The sequence below is a fragment of the Oncorhynchus clarkii genome, chromosome 28 (assembly GCF_045791955.1).
Source record: "Oncorhynchus clarkii lewisi isolate Uvic-CL-2024 chromosome 28, UVic_Ocla_1.0, whole genome shotgun sequence".
Classification (NCBI taxonomy): domain Eukaryota; kingdom Metazoa; phylum Chordata; class Actinopteri; order Salmoniformes; family Salmonidae; genus Oncorhynchus; species Oncorhynchus clarkii.
Genome location: NC_092174.1, coordinates 31,082,459 through 31,107,186, shown reverse-complemented (window position 1 = coordinate 31,107,186; position 24,728 = coordinate 31,082,459). Strand labels below are relative to the sequence as shown.

The 24,728-nt window shown below is 41.9% G+C and overlaps 1 protein-coding gene across 1 annotated transcript; it reads right to left on the bottom strand.

The window, feature by feature from the left end:
* Nucleotides 1-15,617: 15,617 nt before the first annotated feature.
* On the bottom strand, nucleotides 15,618-24,393 carry LOC139386750 (ciliary microtubule-associated protein 2-like). Its single transcript, XM_071132567.1, has 11 exons — nucleotides 24,344-24,393; nucleotides 24,100-24,187; nucleotides 23,691-23,861; nucleotides 23,182-23,301; nucleotides 22,774-22,917; nucleotides 20,794-20,937; nucleotides 20,242-20,415; nucleotides 19,864-19,995; nucleotides 19,585-19,730; nucleotides 19,070-19,088; nucleotides 15,618-15,725 (listed from the first exon to the last, which is right to left on the bottom strand). Exons 1-11 carry the CDS (start codon nucleotides 24,391-24,393, stop codon nucleotides 15,618-15,620), a joined length of 1,296 nt encoding a protein of 431 aa, XP_070988668.1.
* Between the last annotated feature and the right edge of the window lie 335 nt (nucleotides 24,394-24,728).

Here is a 24,728-nt window from a genome sequence, read left to right as displayed (position 1 = left end):
CCGGTGTCAATAAAAAAAAACAGCCATTTATCTATCGTCATTTAAGAGAAATCGTACAATGTCAAATTGGTGATGTTCAAAAATAATAAAAAAAAAACAAAAACAGTTACAGATCCAGTTGCAGCGTGTTCATACAAATCTTTTTAAAGTGTGCTTCGGAGCTCGGCGAGATTTCTGTGATTTTCTGTGATGTTCTGAAATAAAACACACTCACTAAACCATCCGTAAATAAGTCAGTTCTTAACATAAAGACTTCAAACTCAAAATTTTATAATTGCCTACACCAAGGAGGATATGTGTTCACTTTCAGCTTTTCAAAACTTCATATGTGTGATTAGGCAACCCCCATGAACTGTAAGTCAGTCATTTCTCCCAACAGATGTCAAAGAAAAGCTCTCTCACACACACACACACACACACAGCAAGGATGGAGTGACAAAGTGCGGTGCTTAAAAGACACACAGAGCCTGCAATGGCATTTCCATATTCTCTAGGCCGTGCCGAGTTCAACGAGATGCCCCGCTTGACCGTAGCTCGCTCTGAGTGCAGCGACCGTGAAGAAAAGTAGGCCCAAAATGAAGCCTGGCCCTAAATGTCATTTGCTTTTGGGTGACAGTGAGAGAACCGTTAGGGTGAGAAGCACAATTCGACCTCAGGTACGATCCTGAGATCCTCCCGATCTGTGCAAGCCTAACCTTGACCGTGTGGCATTAACCCTTAACAGTAAAACAGGTTTTTTTGATCTCACAGATGACAATGACATCTCTCCCCAAAGGAATACATTGCCTGCTCCTCTAAAGTCAACCTGAAGCCTATGTGGGTTATGAATGCCTTATGAACCTGTCTTCAATTACAGTCCATCAGGACACTATGAGGTCTACCTGTGTCGATTCTAAGCTTCCTGAAGCAACCGGAAGTGGTTAAAATCACCCTAAACGTGTTTTTCCATACCCAACCAGTTTGTGATAAATAGTGCATTCATCCCTGTGTAAATCGGTCAGTTCTTAACGTAAACACTTAAAACTCAGGATTCTGTAAAGGCATACCCCATGGAGTATATGTGTTCACTTTCAGCTTCCTGTGTAAACCGGAAGTGTCTTAAAATCGTGTCATAGATGCTGTTTCCAAGGGTTAAAAAGGTCACATCTTTCCAAAACTTCATATGTGTAATTAGGCAACCCCCATGAACTGTAAATCAGTCATTTCTCCCATAAAATTTCCAAGAAAACTAAATCACACACACACACAGCTTGGAAGAAGGGACACATTGGGGTGCGTAGAGACAGACAGTGCCTGCATTAGTTAACCTTGTTGGAACTATTAAAAAAATGTCAGACCTAGAGTTCCGAAACTTTAGAAACCTGTTCTAGACCTCAGGTTGATAGTGCGTGGTGAGTTACGTGGCTCTAGAAGGTTCTCGGACCGAGAAACAGCCTCGTACATTTGTAATAACTTCAATTCATTTTTGCATCACGAAAATGACGACATTTAGAAATGTCCCAGAGTCGCAAGACTAGGTGCATTGCGACCGTCTCGGCCCATATAGATGGACCCCAACGTGTCTGTCTGATAGCTCATTCAAGGACCCTGTAGCAAGTCATGGAAAAAAAGTGAATTTTCAGCACCAATTAGGGTCTTGCTCGGGCACCAAATGACCTATCGAGCCGAAACTTGGGATTCGGGGTCGCCTCAGCTAGGCCTACACATAACATCAGAACTGGACCCGCAGCTGGAACGTAACTATGTGTTTTACGTTTTTATTATGGTTTGAATAGAAGGCGTTGTGAATTTTGGGCCAGCTCTGTAGTATGTGATAGTTGGATACTAAACGAGTTGGAAAAAGTGGGTTTGGTGTCAGTTTGTATCAGTTTGGTGTCAGAATGATATCTAATTGACGAATGGACAGTGATTTGCTGGTGACTATTGTCCATTTTGCAATATGTTTAAACAGTGAGGTACCATCACCAAAGTGACATTCTGAAATCAACCCTAACGAGCGATGGAGAGGAACCAGAATCACTGCCCAGCCATCCTGTGTTCATCAGGTCAGTCAATTTTGCAGTCCTGCAGGATTTTTGAGCATGACAAATTCGTGATGGTAAATGCCCATTGAAACATATTGCAAATGCACGTGCATTTGCAATATGATTCAAAAGTGAAAAAAACATCACCAAATGGACACGATGAAATCAACACGACGAGCGATGGAAAGGAACAACTATCACTACCCGGCCATCCCGAGTTCATCAGGCCAGTCAATTTTGCATTTCTGCAGTATTTTTGAGCATGTCAAATTCGTGATGGTAAATGGCAAATGGACTTAACATCCTGATTTGGCATTTTCAAATCTTTCATATTGCATTTGGACATTTCTTATGGCATTTGGCCCAAAAAAAGTGACTTTTGACTTTGACTTTTGACTTCCTATGAAATCATATTGCAAATGGACAAAACATATGCCTTATGCACAAGTAAAAATAAATACAAATAAATGATGATAATAAAATATGACTAAAGTATGTTGATACAGTTCTTATATATGTGTAATTGACACAAAATTCGAAAGAATTTCAAAAAACGGTCCAGAAAGCACTTTTTTAAGGGTGTGTGAAGTTTTTCAAAATGTTTGCTATTTTTGACTTTTGACTTCCTATGAAATCATATTGCAAATGGACAAAACATATGCCTTATGCACAAGTTTTAAAAAAAATACAAAAATTATGATAATAAAATTGGACAAAAGTATATTCATGCAGCTCTTACACATGTGTATTTGACAAAAAAAAATCGAAAGACTTTCGAAAAAAGGTCCAGAAAGCACTTTTTTTAGGGTGTGCTAGGTTTTTGATTTTTTTTTCACTTTTTCAAAATGTTACTTTTGGATGTTGACTTGTGTTGCATTTGCAATATGAAAAACCACGGTGGAGCGCACTGGCGGCTCCGACAGAGATGGCCGCCTCGCTTCGCGTTCCTAGGAAACTATGCAGTGTTTTGTTTTTTTACGTGTTATTTCTTACATTAGTACCCCAGGTCATCTTAGGTTTCATTACATACAGTCGAGAAGAACTACTGAATATAAGATCAGCGTCAACTCACCATCAGTACGACCAAGAATATGTTTTTCGCGACGCGGATCCTGTGTTCTGCCTTTCACCCAGGACAACGGAGTGGATCCCATGCAGCGACCCAAAAAAACGACTCTGAAAAAGAGGGAAACGAGGCGGTCTTCTGGTCAGACTCCGGAGACGGGCACATCGTGCACCAATCCCTAGCATCCTTCTCGCCAATGTCCAGTCTCTTGACAACAAGGTTGATGAAATCCGAGCAAGGGTAGCATTCCAGAGGGACATCAGAGACTGTAACGTTCTTTGCTTCACGGAAACATGGCTCACTGGAGAGACGCTATCGGTGCAGCCAGCGGGTGCGGTGCAGCCAGCGGGCTTCTCCACGCATCGCGCCGACAGAAACAAACATCTTTCTGGTAAGAAGAGGGGCGGGGGCGTATGCCTTATGACTAACGAGACATGGTGTGATGAAAGAAACTTAGAGGAACTAAAATCCTTCTGTTCACCTGATTTAGAATTCCTCACAATCAAATGTAGACCGCATTATCTACCAAGAGAATTCTCTTCGATTATAATCACAGCCGTATATATCCCCCCCCAAGCAGACACATCGAAGGCTCTGAACGAACTTTATTTGACTCTTTGCAAACTGGAATCCATTTATCCGGAGGCTGCATTCATTGTTGCTGGGGATTTTAACAAGGCTAATCTGAAAACAAGACTCCCAAAATTTTATCAGCATATCTATTGCGCAACCAGGGGTGGAAAAACCTTGGATCATTGTTACTCTAACTTCCGCGACGCATATAAGGCCCTGCCCCGCCCTCCTTTCGGAAAAGCTGACCACGACTCCATTTTGTTGATCCCTGCCTACAGACAGAAACTAAAACAAGAGGCTCCCACGCTGAGGTCTGTCCAACGCTGGTCCGACCAAGCTGACTCCACACTCCAAGACTGCTTCTATCACGTGGACTGGGACATGTTTCGTATTGCGTCAGATAACAATATTGACGAATACGCTGATTCGGTGTGCGAGTTCATTAGAACGTGCGTTGAAGATGTCGTTCCCATAGCAACGATTAAAACATTCCCTAACCAGAAACCGTGGATTGATGGCAGCATTCGCGTGAAACTGAAAGCGCGAACCACTGCTTTTAATCAGGGCAAGGTGACTGGTAACATGACCGAATACAAACAGTGCAGCTATTCCCTCCGCAAGGCTATCAAACAAGCTAAGCGTCAGTACAGAGACAAAGTAGAATCTCAATTCAACGGCTCAGACACAAGAGGCATGTGGCAGGGTCTACAGTCAATCACGGACTACAAGAAGAAATCCAGCCCAGTCACGGACCAGGATGTGCTGCTCCCAGGCAGACTAAATAACTTTTTTGCTCGCTTTGAGGACAATACAGTGCCACTGACACGGCCTGCAACGAAAACATGCGGACTCACCTTCACTGCAACCGAGGTGAGTAAGACATTTAAACGTGTTAACCCTCGCAAGGCTGCAGGCCCAGACGGCATCCCCAGCCGCGCCCTCAGAGCATGCGCAGACCAGCTGGCCGGTGTGTTTACGGACATATTCAATCAATCCCTATACCAGTCTGCTGTTCCCACATGCTTCAAGAGGGCCATCATTGTTCCTGTTCCCAAGAAAGCTAAGGTAACTGAGCTAAACGACTACCGCCCCGTAGCACTCACTTCCGTCATCATGAAGTGCTTTGAGAGACTAGTCAAGGACCATATCACCTCCACCCTACCCGACACCCTAGACCCACTCCAATTTGCTTACCGCCCAAATAGGTCCACAGACGATGCAATCTCAACCACACTGCACACTGCCCTAACCCATCTGGACAAGAGGAATACCTATGTGAGAATGCTGTTCATCGACTACAGCTCGGCATTCAACTCCATAGTACCCTCCAAGCTAGTCATCAAGCTCGAGATCCTGGGTCTCGACCCCGCCCTGTGCAACTGGGTACTGGACTTCCTGACGGGCCGCCCCCAGGTGGTGAGGGTAGGCAACAACATCTCCACCCCGCTGATCCTCAACACTGGGGCCCCACAAGGGTGCGTTCTGAGCCCTCTCCTGTACTCCCTGTTCACCCACGACTGCGTGGCCACGCACGCCTCCAACTCAATCATCAAGTTTGCGGACGACACAACAGTGGTAGGCTTGATTACCAACAACTACGAGACGGCCTACAGGGAGGAGGTGAGGGCCCTCGGAGTGTGGTGTCAGGAAAATAACCTCACACTCAACGTCAACAAAACTAAGGAGATGATTGTGGACTTCAGGAAACAGCAGAGGGAACACCCCCCTATCCACATCGATGGAACAGTAGTGGAGAGGGTAGCAAGTTTTAAGTTCCTCGGCATACACATCACAGACAAACTGAATTGGTCCACTCACACAGACAGCATCGTGAAGAAGGCGCAGCAGCGCCTCTTCAACCTCAGGAGGCTGAAGAAGTTTGGTTTGTCACCAAAAGCACTCACAAACTTCTACAGATGCACAATCGAGAGCATCCTGGCGGGCTGTATCACCGCCTGGTACGGCAACTGCTCCGCCCACAACCGTAAGGCTCTCCAGAGGGTAGTGAGGTCTGCACAACGCATCACCGGGGGCAAACTACCTGCCCTCCAGGACACCTACACCACCCGATGTTACAGGAAGGCCATAAAGATCATCAAGGACATCAACCACCCGAGCCACTGCCTGTTCACCCCGCTATCATCCAGAAGGCGAGGTCAGTACAGGTGCATCAAAGCTGGGACCGAGAGACTGAAAAACAGCTTCTATCTCAAGGCTATCAGACTGTTAAACAGCCACCACTAACATTGAGTGGCTGCTGCCAACACACTGACACTGACACTGACTCAACTCCAGCCACTTTAATAATGGGAATTGATGGGAAATGATGTAAATATATCACTAGCCACTTTAAACAATGCTACCTTATATAATGTTACCCTACATTATTCATCTCATATGCATACGTATATACTGTACTCTATATCATCGACTGCATCCTTATGTAATACATGTATCACTAGCCACTTTAACTATGCCACTTTGTTTACATACTCATCTCATATGTATATACTGTACTCGATACCATCTACTGTATCCTGCCTATGCTGCTCTGTACCATCACTCATTCATATATCCTTATGTACATATTCTTTATCCCCTTACACTGCGTATAAGACAGTAGTTTTGGAATTGTTAGTTAGATTACTTGTTGGTTATTACTGCATTGTCGGAACTAGAAGCACAAGCATTTCGCTACACTCGCATTAACATCTGCTAACCATGTGTATGTGACAAATAAAATTTGATTTGATTTGATTTGACTGTTGGATTTTTAAAGTGTTACACCTGGCATTTGCCATATGGCATTTGCAATCAACTTTGAACGAAACGACGCCGAATTGAGTGGTATTGGACACCGTGTATATGGTTTGTCCAGTGCCAATGACTTCCCATTCATTTTTGTCCATTTCAAGGGGGTGTTCCCTTACTCTAGTTGTGACTCAGTCACAACCATTTCCTGATGTCCCTAAAGAAGTGTGTTCTACATAGTTATTGCTATCTATTCTCTTGCCAGTTATGGTATTTGCCCACCATCGTCTTCCTGAGTAGATACTTGGCACAATTGAGGACTGAGAGGCCTGAGCAGTAACATTGCCTTAAAACCTCAGTCAGTTTTGTCTCTCTCTGTTCCTATAAACAACACTAGTGAAAGTTACACAAACCAAACATGGAGCTTTTTTTCTGAGAGATGAAACGCTATTGACGCACAACTTTTTATTGCTACCAAACATGGCTGTCTCTTTAATCTATTTTTTGAACTACTGCCATAGAAGTCATAATAGTTAAAGGAAGATTAAGAAAGCATTTACAGTGTCTGAATTCTATTTCTCAATGAAATAAATGTCGTTGTTTGATGAAGACAGTGGCCAAGAGTCTAATAGATATTCAGAAATGTGATGTGAAGCCTTCTTGAACCCCTTCGTTATGCTCAGATGGTAAAGGTTTATTACTAGTCCAACTATGATGGGAACTACAGGTTCAATGGCTTCATAAACCCTTCATAAGGCCTTTATAGATGCTTCAGAAATCCCTCTGTGTGCCAGTTCGACCAATATGTGTTGCAATGATTTGAAGTGAAATGTTTGACTTAAAGTTTTTCTATTTGTTTTGACCAAACGTGTTTTATTGTTTCAGTTAGGGTCACTAAAAGGCTTTTTTTGGGGGGGGGGTTTCTTATAAACATTTATGTGTTGCAATTATTGGGAATGAAATGTTTGGCTTGAGGTTGTATACACAGTACTTTTTAAACATATGGCCACAACAGACATGCCATTTCTGGGAATTCTCCTCATGTTTTTTTTTCATTGAGAGAAAGAACCATTTCTTCATCAACAGTCCTAAGCATACTAATAATGGAATCTCTTAGATGTGGTCTTATAACAAAGAGGCTAATTTGTTGTTCGTGTTTTCCCACAGTCATTTAACGCCTATTATGTGTGCGGTCGCATTTTTGTGTTGAGTGTTGCCCTGACAGCATTCTTCACATGCAGTTAGCTCTGTGGAACTGTTGTGGTCACCTCTGAAGTCACATTTCAAGATTATATTTTTCTTGTTTGGTTATTCAAAAGCCTTCTGCTCTTGAAATGTGAAACTTGAAGCAAAGCACAAATGTTATCAATTAAAACGACTGAAGCGGTTTATTTCTATGGCACAAACAAATGAGGAGATTTGCTGAGGGGGCTCTGCTACATTCTCTGAGCTGCATTTTACAATGTGTGAGCTGTTATTTTGATGTGAGGTCTTATACATGTGGAAAGTGGAACAACATACACCAACCATTAGAAGTAACATGTGATATTAAACTCCACTGATAGCGAGCATAACAAATGAGCTAAAGGGATAAGAGAAGAAGAACAACAGCAGCCAGTGTACATTGTTTGAAGAGTGCAGACCTAAGTGAGGAAGATCATTTTCTCCATTCGAGATCTCTCATATGGTTTGTCAGTTGTTGATGTTGCTGAAATCATCCCTCCCTCCATCCCTCCCTCTGACAGATTGGGGGTTGGGGGTTGGCAACCCCCATTGCCTCGGCTGATAACTGGCCTCACACACACCCCCCCCCCACACACACACGTATGCACACAGCTGATAGGTGACCTCATTACAACGTGGGTCTCTACTCAACATGTTCTGCACGAATCACAGGCCTTCACCCATGAGACACCAACCAGCACCAGACTACGAGAGGGTAGTCAGTGTGCGTCATCGCACACATAAACACATCCACGAGCATGCACACACACACACACACACACTTTATACCTCTTTCCATCTCCGTACATAACCTTCCTTTTTAACTAGAGTATTTGTTGCCCATTAATGTTTTGTGTGAAAGGTCTGGAATAAACGCTGGGCACTTGGGTGAGAAAAAAAGAGTTAAGTATCAAAGACTTATGTACAAGGAGAGTTAACATCAATAGCATGCATGTCAATCTATCCTGGCTCAAAGTAGAGGAGAGATTGACTGCACCACTCCTTGTCTTTGAGAGAGGTATTGACATGTTGAAAGCACCAAACTGTCTGTTCAAACAACTAGCACACAGCTCGAACACCCATGTATACCCTACAAGTCATGATGTCTTTTCACAGCCCCCGACACCAGAAAAGACTATGGGAAACGCACAGTACTACATAGAGCCATGACTACATGAAACTCTATTCCACATGAAGTAACTCAAGCAATCAGATTAAAACATTTACAAAATATAAAACGACACCTTACTGAACAACACGGACTGTGAAGAGACAAACAGGCACACACACACACGCATACGAACACACATGCTCTCTCTCTCACACACACACACACACACACACACACACACACACGCTCACACACACACACGCTCACACACACACACACACACACACACACGCTCTACACAGTATATTGTAATGTTGTGATTGGGATTGTATTGGGATATTAAACATTTTGTATTACAGATATCTATTGGAAGAGTAGTGGCGTAATAATGTGTTGTATGATGTACTGTTTCATTAAAAAAATTGTGATGTAATTGTCTTAATCTTGTTTGGACCCCAGGACGAGTAGCTGCCTCCTTGGCAGGAAGTAATGGGGATCTAAAAACTAATACAAATACATGGGCAATGAAGTGAAATATTCTGAATGTGCAGATAGAGATGTAATAAATAGAGGACACAATTCCCTATTCTACTTGACAGACAATCACATCTGTTCTACACCATACACAACCGCTCAAAAAGTTGGGGTCAATAAGAAATGTCCTTGTTTTTGAAAGAAAAGCTTATTTTTTTGTCCATTAAAATAACATTAAATTGAGCAGAAATACAGTGTAGACATTGTTAATGTTGTAAATGACTATTGTAGTTGGAAACGGCTGATTTTGAATGGAATATCTACATAGGCGTACAGAGGCACATTATCAGCAACCATCATTCCTGTGTTCCAATGGGATGTTGTGCTAGCTAATCTAAGTTTATCATTTTAAAAGGCTAATTGATCATTAGAAAACCCTTTTGCAATTATGTTAGCACAGCTGAAAACTCTGATTAAAGAAGCAATAAATCTGGCCTTCTATAGACTAGTTGAGTATCTGGAGCATCAGCATTTGTGGGTTAAATTACAGGCTCAAAATGTCCAGAAACAAAGTACTTTCTTCTAAAACTCGTCAGTCTATTCTTGTTCTGAGAAATGAAGGCTATTCCATGCGAGAAATTGCCAAGAAACTGAAGATCTCGTACAACGCTATGTACTACTCCCTTCACAGAACAGAGCAAACTGGCTCTAACCAGAATAGAAAGAGGAGTGGGAGACCGCGGTGCACAACTGAGTAAGAGGACAAATACATTAGAGTGTCTAGTTTGAGAAACAGAGGCCTCACAAGTCCTCAAATGGCAGCTTCATTAAATAGTACCCGCAAAACACCAGTCTCAACGTCAACATTGAAGAGGCGACTTCGGGATGCTGGCATTCTAGGCAGAGCAGAACCTGGACACAGAACCTGGACAGAAGAACTCTGCCTCAAAGGCCAGCATCCTGGAGTCACCTCTTCATTGTTGACGTTGAGACTGGTGTTTTGCGGGTACTATTTAATGAATGTCTTCATGACTGTATACATGTCAGTATAGATACATTACTATATGTGCTGTACTTTTCCCTTCATTGGATGACACAGTCTAGTCATATACAGTACCAGTCAAAAGTTTGGACAGACCTACTCATTCAAGTGTTTTTATTTTTTTTACTGTTTTCTACATTGTAGAATAATAGTGAAGACATCAAAACTATGAAATAACACAGATGTAATCATGTAGTATGCAAAAAAGTGTTTAACAAATAGTTTAAACAAGTTGCCACCCTTTGCCTTGATGACAGTTTTGCACACTCTTGGCATTCTCTCAACCAGCTTCACCTGGAATGCTTTTACAACAGTCTTGAAGGAGTTCCCACATATGCTGAGCACTTGTTGAATACGTTTCCTTCACGCCACGTTCCAACTCATCCCAAACCATCTCAATTGGGTTTAGGTCAAGTGATTGCGGAGGCCAGGTCATCTAATGCAGCACTCCATCACTCTCCTTCTTGGTCAAATAGCCCTTAAACAGTCTGGAGATGTGTTGGGTCATTGCCCTTTTGAAAAACAAATGATAGTCCCCCTAAGCCCAAACCAGATGGGATGGCTTATCGCTGCAGGATGCTGTGGTAGCCATACTGCTTAAGTGTGCCTTGAATTCTAAATAAATCACGACAGTGTCACCAGCAATGCACCCCCACACCATCACACCTCCTCCTCCATGCTTCACTGTGGAAACCACACATGCAAAGTTCACCTAGTCCGCGTCTCACAAAGGATCAGCGGTTGGAACCAAAAATCTCACATTTGGACTCATCAGACCAAAGGACAGATTTCCACCGGTCTAATGTCCATTGTTCATGTTTCTTGTCCCAAGAAAGTCTCCTTCTTATTGGTGTCCTTTCGTAGTAGTTTCTTTGCAGCAATTCGACCACGAAAGCCTGACGCAGGAGAGGATGGCTGACGTTTTATTGGCTCTTAACCAACCGTGCTATTTTGTTTGTTTTTCCCATTGTTTGTAATTTATTTTGTACATAATGTTGCTGCTACCATCTCTTATGACCAAAAAGAGCTTCTGGACATCAGAACAGCGATTACTCACCTTGAATTGGACAAAGAATTTTTCTTTAATGAGTCTGACGAGTGGGATTTCCTCCAGACACCCAAACAGGCCCTCATCCCCGTCATTAGCTGGAGAAAGAGACAGAGGTTTTGCGGAAGGAGATCGGGGTGCCTTGTGAGGATCAGGCGACGAGTGGCTAATCTGCCTCGTGACCACCTTACTCCACACACAGAGACGCGTACAAAGTGCATCGATTACTTAGTGACTGTACATACCCAAACCAAAAGCCATGGATTACAGGCAACATCTGCACTGAGCTAAAGGGTAGAGCTGCCGCTTTCAAGGAACGGGACTCTAACCCGGAAGTGTATAAAAAATCCCACTATGCCCTCCGACAAACCATCAAACAGGCAAAGCGTCAATACAGGACTAAGATTGAATCATATTCCAACTCATTGAATCATAAAATATATTTTAATTTGTTTAACACTTTTTTTTGGTTAGTACATGAATCCATATGTGTTATTTCATAGTTTTGATGTCTTCACTATTATTCTACAATGTAGAAAATATTAAAAACAAAGAAAAACCTGTGAATTAGTAGGTGTGTCCAAACTTTTTACTGGTTCTGTACAGTAACAGCTAATTACAATGTGACATTTCGATCTTTGACACTGTTTCACACAGTACCCACCCCGTCCCAACCCACTTACCCCACCCCCTCCCTCTTCCAGAGACAGAAATCCTCTCCCAGCCCCTTTAGTCGACTTCCAACCCCCAATCCCAAGCCCCCCCCCCCCCCATTTATTTTTCTTGCCAAAGAATTTGAACAAATTACCTCCATGTGTGTGTGTGAAGGAGTCCCATGGGAAGGAGCCAAGAAGAATATATTGCTGACTGAACACAAACGTTGACTTCATCAAAAAGCAAACTCTGATGTTCTCCATATGGTCACCTGGTACTGGCCCGCCATTCACTGCCACTAACAGCAGAGACCGTTACATACGTATGTCGCTTCACTGGTGGGTTTAACTAACCATCCCAGTCACCCATCCCACATATGTAGCCTACATACAGCATCTGACATAGAAAGACTGGTGTGTGTTGTCAGTGACACCGGTTACACAACTCACGATATGTCTGTGTGGGTTTCTTTGGAACGTTACGGGGGAGCTTCTTTAACGAAGGAGAAAACTAAAGGAGAGTAAAACAATAACAGGTGTATAATTCCATACACAACAAGGTTTGAATGTTAGAAAAGTCTGAGCCGTTGGTTGAGAAAATTCGAAACAACATCCTCGACTGTATAATGATGACTGGTAGACGCTAAACATTTGGAGACCATGAGCCTTGGTTTGTCCCCTCGTGTTTTGAACCCAAAACCAGAGCAGAGGGAGGGGTGAAGCAAGAGACAAGAGACAAGAGACATACAAATTGGAAAAGGAAAAAATAGCAAAGAGAAAAAATCCCCAGTGTTTGGTTTACTTTTAGTTTCAGGTACCACTCTCATTCTCAACTGAAATATTGGTTTTTCTTGGCGAACGGCCAGAGGTATTTGACCTCATTCACTTTTCACTGCAGGATCATTCAGTGAGCGGTAACACCGCTCCCTAGGCGATGAACCCTGGGAGAATTATAAATTATTGAAATACTCCAACACACCAAACAATCATTTACAGCCATATTTCATCTGATCATCATTCAGCTCCTCTATGAAACACAAGTGGTCCCATGACACTGACCTGCACCACCAGGAATGTGTGATTCACAGGAAGTTGGGTGGATTTGGCTGCTGAAAGAAGAGAGATGTCGCCCTATCTAGATTGGACCAAGCTGGAGAACCAAGCTGGAAAACCAATCTGTACTAGCAGATCTAGAAGAATTCTTCCAACACTCTCCTATGCATGTCAAATGGAACATGGCAGAGTTTTGAGAACGTTTGGCAATAACAACATATCTCCATAAGAAAATGTAGAAACAAAGATCTCGAATTGCAGGGGTTTGCTAATGATATTATCTAACGGTCCAGAGAAAATAGGGATCTTCTTACCCTCTGTGTCCTGCTATATCACGGTGATTAGCTAACAATGTTCATCCAGGGACACAGAGTACAAAAGAGAGAACCATCTGGCTGGTCCTGGCTGTGGCATGCAGCGCTGAGAGACCTGGGGCCTGTTCAGGAGAGTGCAATGTTACAGAACATTCAGATGTGTTATGTAGAACATAGAGTGCATTCGGAAAGTATTCAGACCCCTTGACTTCTTCCACATTTTGTTACGTTTCCTCATCAATCTACACATAATACCCCATAATGACAAAGCAAAAACAGGTTTTTAGAACTGTTTACAAATGTATAAAAAAAACTGAAATATCACATTTACATAAGTATTCAAACCCTTTACTCAATACTTTATTGAAGCACCTTTGGGAGCGATGACAGCCTCGAGTCTTCTTGGGTATGACGCTACAAGCTTGGAACACCTGTATTTGGGAAGTTTCTCCCATTCTGCTCTGCAGATCCACTCAAGCTCTGTCAGGTTGGATGGGGATTATTGCTGCACAGCTATTTTCAGGTCTCTCCAGAGATGTTTGATCGGGTTCAAGTCCGGGCTCTGGCTAGGCCATTCAAGGACATTCAGAGACTTATCTTGAAGCCACTCCTGTGGTGTCTTGGCTGTGTGCTTAGGGTTGTTGGAAGGTGAACCTTCAGCCCATTCTGAGGTCCCAAGGGCTCTGGAGCAAGTTTTCATCAAGGATCTCTCTGTACTTTGCTCAGTTCATCTTTCCGTCGATCCTGACTAGTGTCCCAGTCCCTGCCGCTGAAAAATATCCACAAAACATGATGCTGCCACCACCATTCTTCACCGTAAGGATGGTGCCAGGTTTCCTCCAGACGTGACGCTTGGCATTCAGGCCAAAGAGTTCAATCTTGTTTTCATCAGACCATGGTATCTTGTTTAAGTACCTTTTGGCAAACTCCAAGTGGGTTGTCATGTGCCTTTTACTGAGGAGTAGCTTCCATCTGACCACTCTACCATAAAAGCCTGATTGGTGGATTGCTGCAGCAATGGTTGTCCTTCTGGAAGGTTCTCCCATCTCAACAGATGAAGTCTGGACCTCTGTCAGAGTGACCATTGGGTTCTTGGTCACCAACCTGACCTTGGCCCTTCTCCCCCAGTTTGGCCGGGCGGGCCAGCTCTAGGAAGAGTCTTGGGGGTTCCAAACTTCTTCCATTTATGATTGATGGAGGCCACTGTGGTCTTGGGGACCTTCAATGCTGTCTCGGAGCTCTACGTACATTTCCTTCGATCTCAAGGCTTGGTATTTGCTCTGACATGCACTGTCAACTGTGAAACCTTATATAGACAGGTGTGTACCTTTCCAAATCATGCCCACAATTGAATTTACCACAGATGGACTTCAATCAAGTTGTAAAAACATCTCAAGGATGATCAATGGAAGCATGATTCAACTGTGCTAAATTTCGAGTCTCATAGCAAAGGGTCTGAATACTTATGTAAATAAGGTATTTCTGTTTTTTGTTTTTAATACATTTACCAAAATTAAAACAAAAACTGTTTTCCCTTATCATTATGGGTTATTGTGTGTAGGTAGATTGATTAGATTTTATTTTATTTTAGAATAAGGCTGTAATGTAACAAAATGTGGATACTTTCCGAATGCATTGTATATGGTTGTCTGTGAAGAACAATAGGATATCATGAGTTGACTCTATTTGTTACATTTCTATCTGCAGTGTTGTGAACATTTTGCCTCATGGAATTCACCCCTGGTCCTAGCTCCTAATCTGGGGCTGTGGGACTGGAGGTATCCCATCCTACTCATTATTCTCTTCTGGGCATTAAAAGGAAAATCCTGCTGAATGTCTCCAGAGTAACATTCCCTGGGGTTATTTATTCAGGAATGTTAATGTGCTTAGAATCTGCATGTATGGCCCTTAATGTGGCCCCTATCAGGCAGCCGATCAGACGTACCGTCTCTCTGGTTGCGGTCCTTCTAGTTAACCAACAACACTGATGCAAAAGGAATCTGTTGACGGTGTCATTTATCTGAATGATGGGTGCTTTAGAGGAGCATGGCCATTATAGATGTCTTTATGTCCATCAGATCGTATCAGAAGCTCTAGAATAGATGGAAGGCAAACATTATAGTTGTAGGAAATAGCTGACGGTATGACCATTTTGGGGTAATTCTTGGCTTAATGTTTTCCCTGTTGCACTTGCTCTCATGTCTTGTTAGAGATTCAGGAGGACTTGAGTACATCCTGGGTATGATCAACTGTAAATATTTACATGTGCATGTCTTCTTCTTATTCAGTCTCCAGTGAAGAGGTCGTAGGGTCCTCGTTTGCTGATGTGGCGACTGAGGAGCACCTCAGTGAAGGTCGGTAAATTGTAGGTACCAGGACACAGACCAGAGTCCTGAACACAGAGAAGGAAACATCAAACACCCATACGCATCTGTCTGTGTTGTCTCTGTCTGTGTTGCTGCTGGTGAAAAACTAAATGTCCCCCTTATTCCCCAAATAAACTTTGTTCATTCATTCATATATTCCGTTTCCCCTATACAGTTGAAGTCTGAAATGTTCGGTTGGAGTCATTAAAACTCTTTGGTTGGAGTCATTAAAACTCTTTGGTTGGAGTCATTAAAACTCTTTGGTTGGAGTCATTAAAACTCGTTTTTCAACCACTCCACAGTTTCTTGTTAACAAACTATAGTTTTGGCAAGTCGGTTAGGACATCTACTTTGTGCACGACACAAGTCATTTTTCCAACAATTGTTTACAGACAGATTATTTCACTTATAATTCACTGTATCACAATGTCTTCTTCTTCAGTCTCCATTCTCCTCTCACTTATCATGTTAGTCTATCAACTGGCTCCACTGCTCTTTATGGTATTATAAAGCATAAATACCCAAAATGCAACACAATTACAAATCTGAGAGAGGTTCTCTCTACACGTACGATCCATGAAGTTATACTATCACTTCATCTGTCTGTAGGCTCCTAACTGAAACCAGCTGTATGGTCCTGGCCTGGGCCATGTAAATAAATATGCATGAGGCAGAGCTATCTATTAACAATGCTTTTCCTTTTGCTGATTTCCCCCTCTTTTCCCCTTCTCCGTCAGTTAAAGCTGTGTACCAAACTTCCCCTGAGGAGAATTTGAGGAAATTCCTTGTGGATAGTGTATTTTCTGACATGGATATGTTGAGACCTCAACACTTGAGTGTTTATATTTTCTTCAAGAAAAGTAAACTGCCTGTTGAGTTCATTGAGTGTTTTCTTGCGTAATTGCGCAATAAAAGTCCATAAAGCTCCCCACCCAACCCAACTGGTTTTTGTTTGCTAGTCGAGGCCCTTCCAAAAATCATGTGACCCAGGAGGATTTCCTTCCTGGCCCAGTGGCCTCGTTTGTAACACTGTGTTTTTCTGACCCCCGACTCGCCGCATGCAAACCCATACGCCACACTTTGATATCATCACCATCATGGACTCAACAGGTCACGGACTGAAATATATGTTCCTCTATCTATTTAAACAAACATAGATGTGTGTGTGTGTCCTGGTCTGGTCCAGTCAGGTCTAGGACAAACAGATCCTCTCCCTACTGGTGTGAGTCTCTCTGGTTGTGGTTTTATATCCACTTCTCAGCGCCCTTCAATACTTCAAGCCTCAACTGGTTTGGCAGAAAACCAGCGTTACTCCACAAATAACCCACAAACCCATTTTATGATTCATAAATAATAAATCACAGCTAATTTCACTGACAGCTGTAGTAAAACCTAATCTGCTTATAATGGTGGCCTTCAATGACATCCACATCTAGACCCCATTTCTGCTGTTTGTTTCATTTAACGATTTCCCTGAAACTGGAAGGCAGAAGCCGGAGTTGTAAAAAATCAACATAACACTTTCAAAGCCAAATTTGAGTGGACAGCCTACCTAATGTAACGCTGAACCCTCCGGTCATCAGACTGAATTCCCCTGGAGACTAATATTTCACTATCCCCTGTGGCATTAGTAATCTAATTTTTATATTCACTAACTCTACTATTGACTAACCTCTCAATCTTTGAGGAAATGTTTTGTCAACAAGTTGCTATGCAACTGCAAATAGTGATCTAACTTGTGTTTTCCTCATATCAAATCAGAGAGACTGCTATAAGCCAACTTTGACAGTGAAGGGCAAAACATGTTTCATATTTCAGGCTTGACATGGAATACAAACGTACAAACACTTCTATCTCTGATTGGACTGTGATTTCCTTGGTTTCCCTAGCAGTGAAGGTCATGAAGTTATACTGCCCTCTATAGACCTTCTTCACACATAACAAGTAACTGTGAATCAGGTTACAGGATCTTTCATTTTATTTTCTCAAAAGTGTGTGTGTGTGTGTTGGTGTTGTGTTCCAGATTGAGCTGGTGCTTAAGTCTTTTCTCAACCTGAGGAGTGTAGAGCTGCAACGGCCGAAACCTCATCTGGCGGCCGATAATAGGACATCCTATGTGGGGGAATGTTGATGGGTTTCAGCCTCTCCCTGGAAAATCAAACTGGGATTTAACATGTTTCAGCATGGGTCTACTGGTCACAGATGATGTCGAGTGTGGTATGATCCGTGAACCAAAGGTCAACAAATAAGTATAAAAAGTTATAATACTTTGACGAGAGAGATCCATAACTATGTTACATAACATTGCCTATTTTGGTGTGTATAACTCCAATAACAGAAGACTGTTCACAGAAAGTATTCATACCCCCTTATTCCACATTTAGTTGTGTTACAGCCTGAATTCAAAAAGTGTACTAAATATATTTTTTTCGCACCAATCTACACACAATACCCCATCATGACAAAGTGAAAACATGTTTTTAGATTTTTTAGCAAAGTATTGAAAATGAAATACAGAAATATATAATTTATGTAAGTATTCACACAGCTGAGTCAATACACGTTAGAATCACATTTGGCAGGGATTACAGCTGTGAGTCTTTCTGCGTAAGTCTCTAAGAGGTTTTGCACACCTGGATTGTACAATATTTGCACATTATTTAGTTAATCTAGTTGTTGGTCATTGCTAGACAGACATTTTCAGGTCTTGCCATAGATTTTCAAGCTGATTTAAGTCAAAACTGTAACTAGGCCATTCAGGAACATTGTCGTCTTGGTAAACAACTCCAATGTATATTTGGCCTTGTTTTTTAGGTTATTGTCCTGTTGAAAGGTGAATTTGTCTCCCACTGTATGTTTGAAAGCAGAGTGAAACAGGTTTTCCTCTAGGATTTTGCATACCCATAACATGATGCAGCCACCACCATGCTTGAAAATATGAAGAGTGGTACTCTGTGTTGTGTTGGATTTTCCCCAAACATAACGCTTTATATTCAGGACATACAATTCATTTATTTGCCACATTTGCAAAAAGGATGCATGTTTTGGAATATTTTTATTCTGTCATGTAGGTTAGTATTGTGGAGTAACTACAATGTTGTCGATCAATCCTCAGTTTCTCATATCACAGCCATTAAACTCTGCAACTGTTGAAAAGTCACCATTGGCCTCATGGTGAAATCCCTGAGCTGTTTCCTTCCTCTCCGGTAACTGAGTTAGGAAGGACGCCTGTATCTTTGTAGTGACTGGGCGTATTGATACATCATCCAAAATGTAATTAATAACTTCACCATACTCAAAGGGATATATATATATATTTTTACCCATCTACCAATAGGTGCCCTTCTTTGCAAGGCTTTGGAAAACCTACCTGGTCTTTGTGGTTCAACCTGTGTTTGAAATTCACTGTTTGACTGAGGAACCGTACAGATAATTGTATGTGTGGGGTACCGAGATGAGGTAGTCATCAAAAATCATATTAAACACTATTATTGCACACAGAGTGAGTCAATGCAACTTATGTGACTTGTTAAGCAAATGTTTTACTCTTGAATTTAAGCTTGCCATAAAAAAGGGCTTAAATATTTATTGACTAAAGACATTTCAGCTTTTCATTGCACTTTGACATTATGGGGTATTGTGTGTAGGCCAGTGACACACGAATCTTAATTTAAAATGTGGAAAAAGTCAAGGGGTGTGAATACTTTCTGAAGGCACTGTATTCCTGTAGCTTTCCCATCACATTGTTACTAAGCTGATATGAACTTAAGCTATAAATGATCCTGTGAATGTATCTGAGTTTCATAAATAATACACATCAGTATTAACTAACCTCTTGCCAGCCACAACGTAAAACTAAGCCCTCAGAAGAAAGGTTGACCTTACTGGTTGAAGTTGTCCTTGTGCAGGTCATGTAGATATCTGGGCATGCGGGACTTGAAGACGTAGCGATAGCCAGCATTAACGTTTTTCTTTAGAGTTTTCCTCGTTCGCTTCTTAGCCAGGTTGTAACGGCCCACTCCCACTGTGGTCTGGTTGAGGTGAAGAGAAGTGGGTGTCAAGATAAGATTTAAGGTCTTTCCTCAACTTAAAACAGGTCTATTTGGTCAGTATAAGAAAAAGAAAAGTAAAAACAAGATGAAGATTGATGTCAACATCACTCACATAGTTCCCCTGCATCAGCCTCTCGGCCCTCAGGGTGATACGAGGAGAGGAGGAGAGGAAGGGAGGAGGGTTGCGGTTCTCCACTTTGGGCAGACAAACATCTTCATAGAATTCATGACCAGAGTGTCTCTGCTGTTATTGTTTGATGTGAGTTTGAGGTATAAGACTGGAGGTGAGCCATCTAACTACATCTGATTACTACATCTATGCTGCTAAAAGAGCAGGAACATATTCTGAATATCACTCTAATTGCATGGATATGATCACTTGTAAACTACTTGATATTTTAACTACGTTAGTCTACAATACGCTATAGCAATGTGTTTACATTGTAGAATACTCATTTACATGAGTCGACTATGACAGGGCTGTACTGACCGCTGGCCGTGGGTACTGGGGCAGGGACCCCAGGTAGATGCGTTCTGTAGGGAGGGAAGGGTACTGCTCTAGGGTGCCAAACTTGCCGTGGTGTCTTTTCTCTGGTCGCAGAACATCCTCACATAAGACCTTTGCTGGCTTGGCGACCGTAGCCAGATTCAGATTGGCTTTTTTCTAGGGCAGGAAGGAGGCAAAATAACCCAATTATTCAGAAATAGCATGTGAAGTGATGTCCTCAAGGCAAGTAACATTCAAGCAGGGTTTTAGGTTGAAATTCACATCAAACATGTAGTTTCCTTTTCAACTGCTTATCACGATGGAAAGAAAATTATGAAACATAATGTATGATGACATACCATGAGATATCAATTCTCCATTTTGTCTGGCAATTCCTCTACATGCACTTTAACAGCTCTCTTAACACTCAATGGCGCTCCCTTCACCCTTTTGAATATGTAATTCTTATAATTGTTCTTAAATATATATTTTTTATTTAACCTTTTATACAGGTTATTCTAATTGAGATCAAATCTAATTGAAGGGCCTAGTTACCGGGGCAGCAAAATATCCACAGGGGATTGGCTTGTCTCGTCGGCCAGTGAAGAGGTCATAGGGACCTCGTTTGCTGATGTGGCGACTAAGGAGCACCTCAGTGAAGGTCGGTAAGTTGTAGGTACCAGGACACAGGCCAGAGTCCTGAACACAGAGAGAAGGAAACATCAAACACCCATAAGCATCTGTCTGTGTTGTCTGTGTTGATGCTGGTGAAAAACTACATATCCCCCTTATTCTCCCAATAAACCTTGTTCATTCATTAATATATTCTGTTTCCCCTATACAGTTGAAGTCTGAAGTTTACATACACGTAGGTTGGAGTCATTAAAACTCGTTTTCAACCACTCCACAAATTTCTTGTTAACAAACTAGTTTTATCAAGTCGGTTAGGACATCTACTTTGTGCATGACACAAGTCATTTTTCCAACAATTGTTTACAGACAGATTATTTCACTGTATCACAATTCCAGTAGGTCAGAAGTTTACATACACTAAGTTGACTGTACCTTCAAACAGTTTGGAAAATTCCAGGAAATTATGTCATGGCTTTAGAAGCTTCTCATAGGCTAACTGACATCATTTAAGTCAATTGGAGGTGTACCTGTGGATGTATGTCAAGGTCTACCTTCAAACTCAGTGCCTCTGTGCTTGACATCATGGGAAAATCTAAATAAATCAGCCAAGACCTCAGAAAAAAAATTGTAGACCACCACAAGTCTGGTTCATCATTGGGAGCAATTTCCAAACGCCTGAATGTACCACGTTCATCTGTACAAACAATAGTTTGCAAGTATAAACACCATGGGACCACGTAGCAGTCATGCCGCTCAGGAAGGAGAAGTGTTCTGTCTCCTAGAGATGAACGTACTTTGGTGGGAAAAGTGCAAATCAATCCCAGAACAACAGTAAAGGACCTTGTGAAGATGCTGGAGGAAACAGGTACAAAAGTATCTATATCCACAGTAAAACGAGTCCTATACAGAACCTGAAAGGCCGCTCAGCAAGGAAGAAGGCACTGCTCCAAAACTGCCATAAAAAAGCCAGACTGCGGTTTGCAACTGCACAAGGGGACAAAGATTGTACTTTTTGGAGAAATGTCCTCTGGTCTGATGAAACAAAAATAGAACTGTTTGGCCATAATGACCATCATTATATTGGAGGAAAAAGGGGGAGGCTTGCAAGCCGAAGAACACCATCCCAACCGTGAAGCACGGGGGTGGCAGCAACATGTTGTGGGGGTGCTTTGCTGCAGGAGGGACTGATGCACTTCACAAAATAGATGGCATCATGAGGGAGGAAAAATATGTGGATATATTGAAGCAACATCTCAAGACATCAGTCAGGAAGTTAAAGCTTGGTTGCAAATTGGTCTTCCAAATGGACAATGACCCCAAGCATACTTCCAAAGTTGTTTGCGAAATGGCTTAAGGACAACAAAGTCAAGGTATTGGAGGGTCCATCACAAAGCCCTGACCTCAACCCTATAGAACATTTGTGGACAGGACTGGAAAAGCGTGTGCGAGCAAGGAGGCCTACAAAACTGACTCAGTTACACCAGCTCTGTCAGGAGGAATGGGACAAAATTCACCCAACTTATTGTGGGAAGCTTGTGGAAGGCTACCCAAAATGTTTGACCCAAGTTAAACAATTTAAAGGCAATGCTACCAAATAGTAATTGAGTGTATGTGCACTTCTGACCCACTGGGAATGTGATGAAAGAAATAAAATCTGAAATAAATCATTCTCTCTACTATTATTCTAACATTTCACATTCTTAAAATAAAGTGGTGATCCTAACTGACTTTTTTACTAGGATTAAATGTCAAGAATTATGAAAAACTGAGTTTTAATGTATTTGGCTAAGGTGTATGTAAACTTCCGACTTCAACTGTATTGGCATATCTGATACATCTGATCTTTTCTCCAATATATACACAGCCAAAAATCACATTCACATTTAAGGACTACTAACTCACCACTATGAGGTCTGGGAAGCGTTCCACTCCAGCACTGAAGTCCATCATGGGACAGGAGCCAATCGGCTTCCTTCTCCTCTCATCCAGCAGCCCAGATGGGATGCCCCCCTTCCCATAAGTCCCTGGGCCTGGAGTAGTTTGCTTCTGTCACATGACAAGGAGAAATTACAATAATACCATTAATCAATTATCTTCTACCCAGTGGAGAAAAAGGAAACCGGTTCCTCTAAAGATTTCTTCCTTCTAGGAATTTTTTCCATGCCACTGTTCTGCTGCTCGCTCCTGAGTAGTCTAGGCGGAGTTACTGTAAAGCACTTGACCAATGTTCTAGTACCACAGTGACATACTTGTATGTGAGTATCGGTATGTGAGTATTTGTCTCCCTCTAGTGACGGGTTACTGCATTACCTTCATGAAGTCTTTAAACCTCTCCTCCCTGCTGTCACACACTCCTCTCACACTGTACGGCTTCTTACAGAGCTCTGTGAAGTCCTGGATGTCATACCTCCCTGGGCCTACCCTGCTTCTCTAGGTTGTGGAACAGCTTAGCATTAGTTACACTGGAACCTTCCACCAATATAATTATTATGTTTCATCAGTTTAGATCACATTTTATAACACATTCCATTGATTGTTTGGTGGTAATATTAATTTCACACAGCTACATTTGTGTACAGAATCAAAATATAATTAGCCTTCATACTGGCTTCGACTGGAGCTGAAAAGTCCCTAAACTGTTGCCCTCATTACAGAAGCATCAATGCATCTATATAGGACATGACAGACCAAACAAAAATAACAGGGTCTATTTCAGTGTCGGTTCTGTGATGTCGTGAAGTGATAGATGCTGTATGAAACAGAAATAATTTCCCAACAGATACAAGTCATCATCATTATGATGGATGCTGCTCCCTCACCAGGAAGCGGTTGGTCAACCATGTGTCTCTATACAGCAGATGGGGCATCTGAGCCTGCTGGGCCATCTCCTGCCCCCTCTTCCATCCTGGTCCCATGGCCCTGCTCTGGACTACCTGGGGGCTGAAGTCCCCTGTGTCCACCTCATATTGACCTGGACCCAGGTTACGCTCCTGACACAGACAGAGAGATACACAAACAGGAGTGGAATAAAATAGAATTGAATAGAAAATAAAATATCACTTTATTATTTCAGCTGTAGTTTATTAGTTCAGCTCAACACATGCATTGCACACACACACATTTAGGAGGAGAGTCATGCAAAGCCTTGACACATACTGTATGTTCCAAGTAAATTGTTTTGAAAATCACATCAAATCGAATGAGATACTGTAATGTGCTTTTATTTACCAAGTCACTTATCAGTCTCTTGCAGTGGTTGATCTCTGTGAACGTGCCAATCTTCTTTTTGGATGGGTAGACTCCTGAAACATCAAACCTTATTGAGAAAAGGAAGATTGAAAGAGTTTATGATTGTTATTTATTTGTTGGTATAGACCTACAATGCTATAATAGATATTTACAAGAGGTGTTTACAATCATTATTGTCATGTTTCATAGGGGTCATTTCATGGAAATATTAAAAACAAAGAACCTTGCAGACTGTGTTCCAAATGGAGCCCCTGTGAACTTTTTGTTGCTCATCTTTGATCATAACCTATTCCCAGACATTTCCAATCAATTACAGCAAATGTCAGATGGCTATTGTTTACCTGTCCCCGAAGTGACGTCATTGCCAACTCTGACGTCATGTGACATGTAATTAAGTCATTATCTGGATCCATAATGTAAGCCAGCATAAGCTTGTCAATTGTTTTATTATAGTTGGATATACTAGACATGTGTTCATAAGTAAATTAAATAAATAAATCTAACAATCGGAAAAAAAATGTTTTCGTATGAAATTGTTTTTTAAGTATCAAAACGTATTTTACACATGCTCGCATATTCTGAAGGTGCCCACTATCTCTCAGTTGAGC

Bases quoted from the DNA above. Each gene is read 5' to 3' on its own strand.
- LOC139386750 (XM_071132567.1), bottom strand. From the start codon at position 24,393: ATGAGCAACAAAAAGTTCACAGGGGCTCCATTTGGAACACAGTCTGCA. The intron at 19,996-20,241 runs GTCAGTACAGCC...AAACAATAACAG, and splicing joins CCCAGTACCCACGGCCAGCG to CAGAGACACTCTGGTCATGA. The intron at 19,731-19,863 runs GTGAGTGATGTT...CACCTCAACCAG, and splicing joins GGCTGATGCAGGGGAACTAT to ACCACAGTGGGAGTGGGCCG.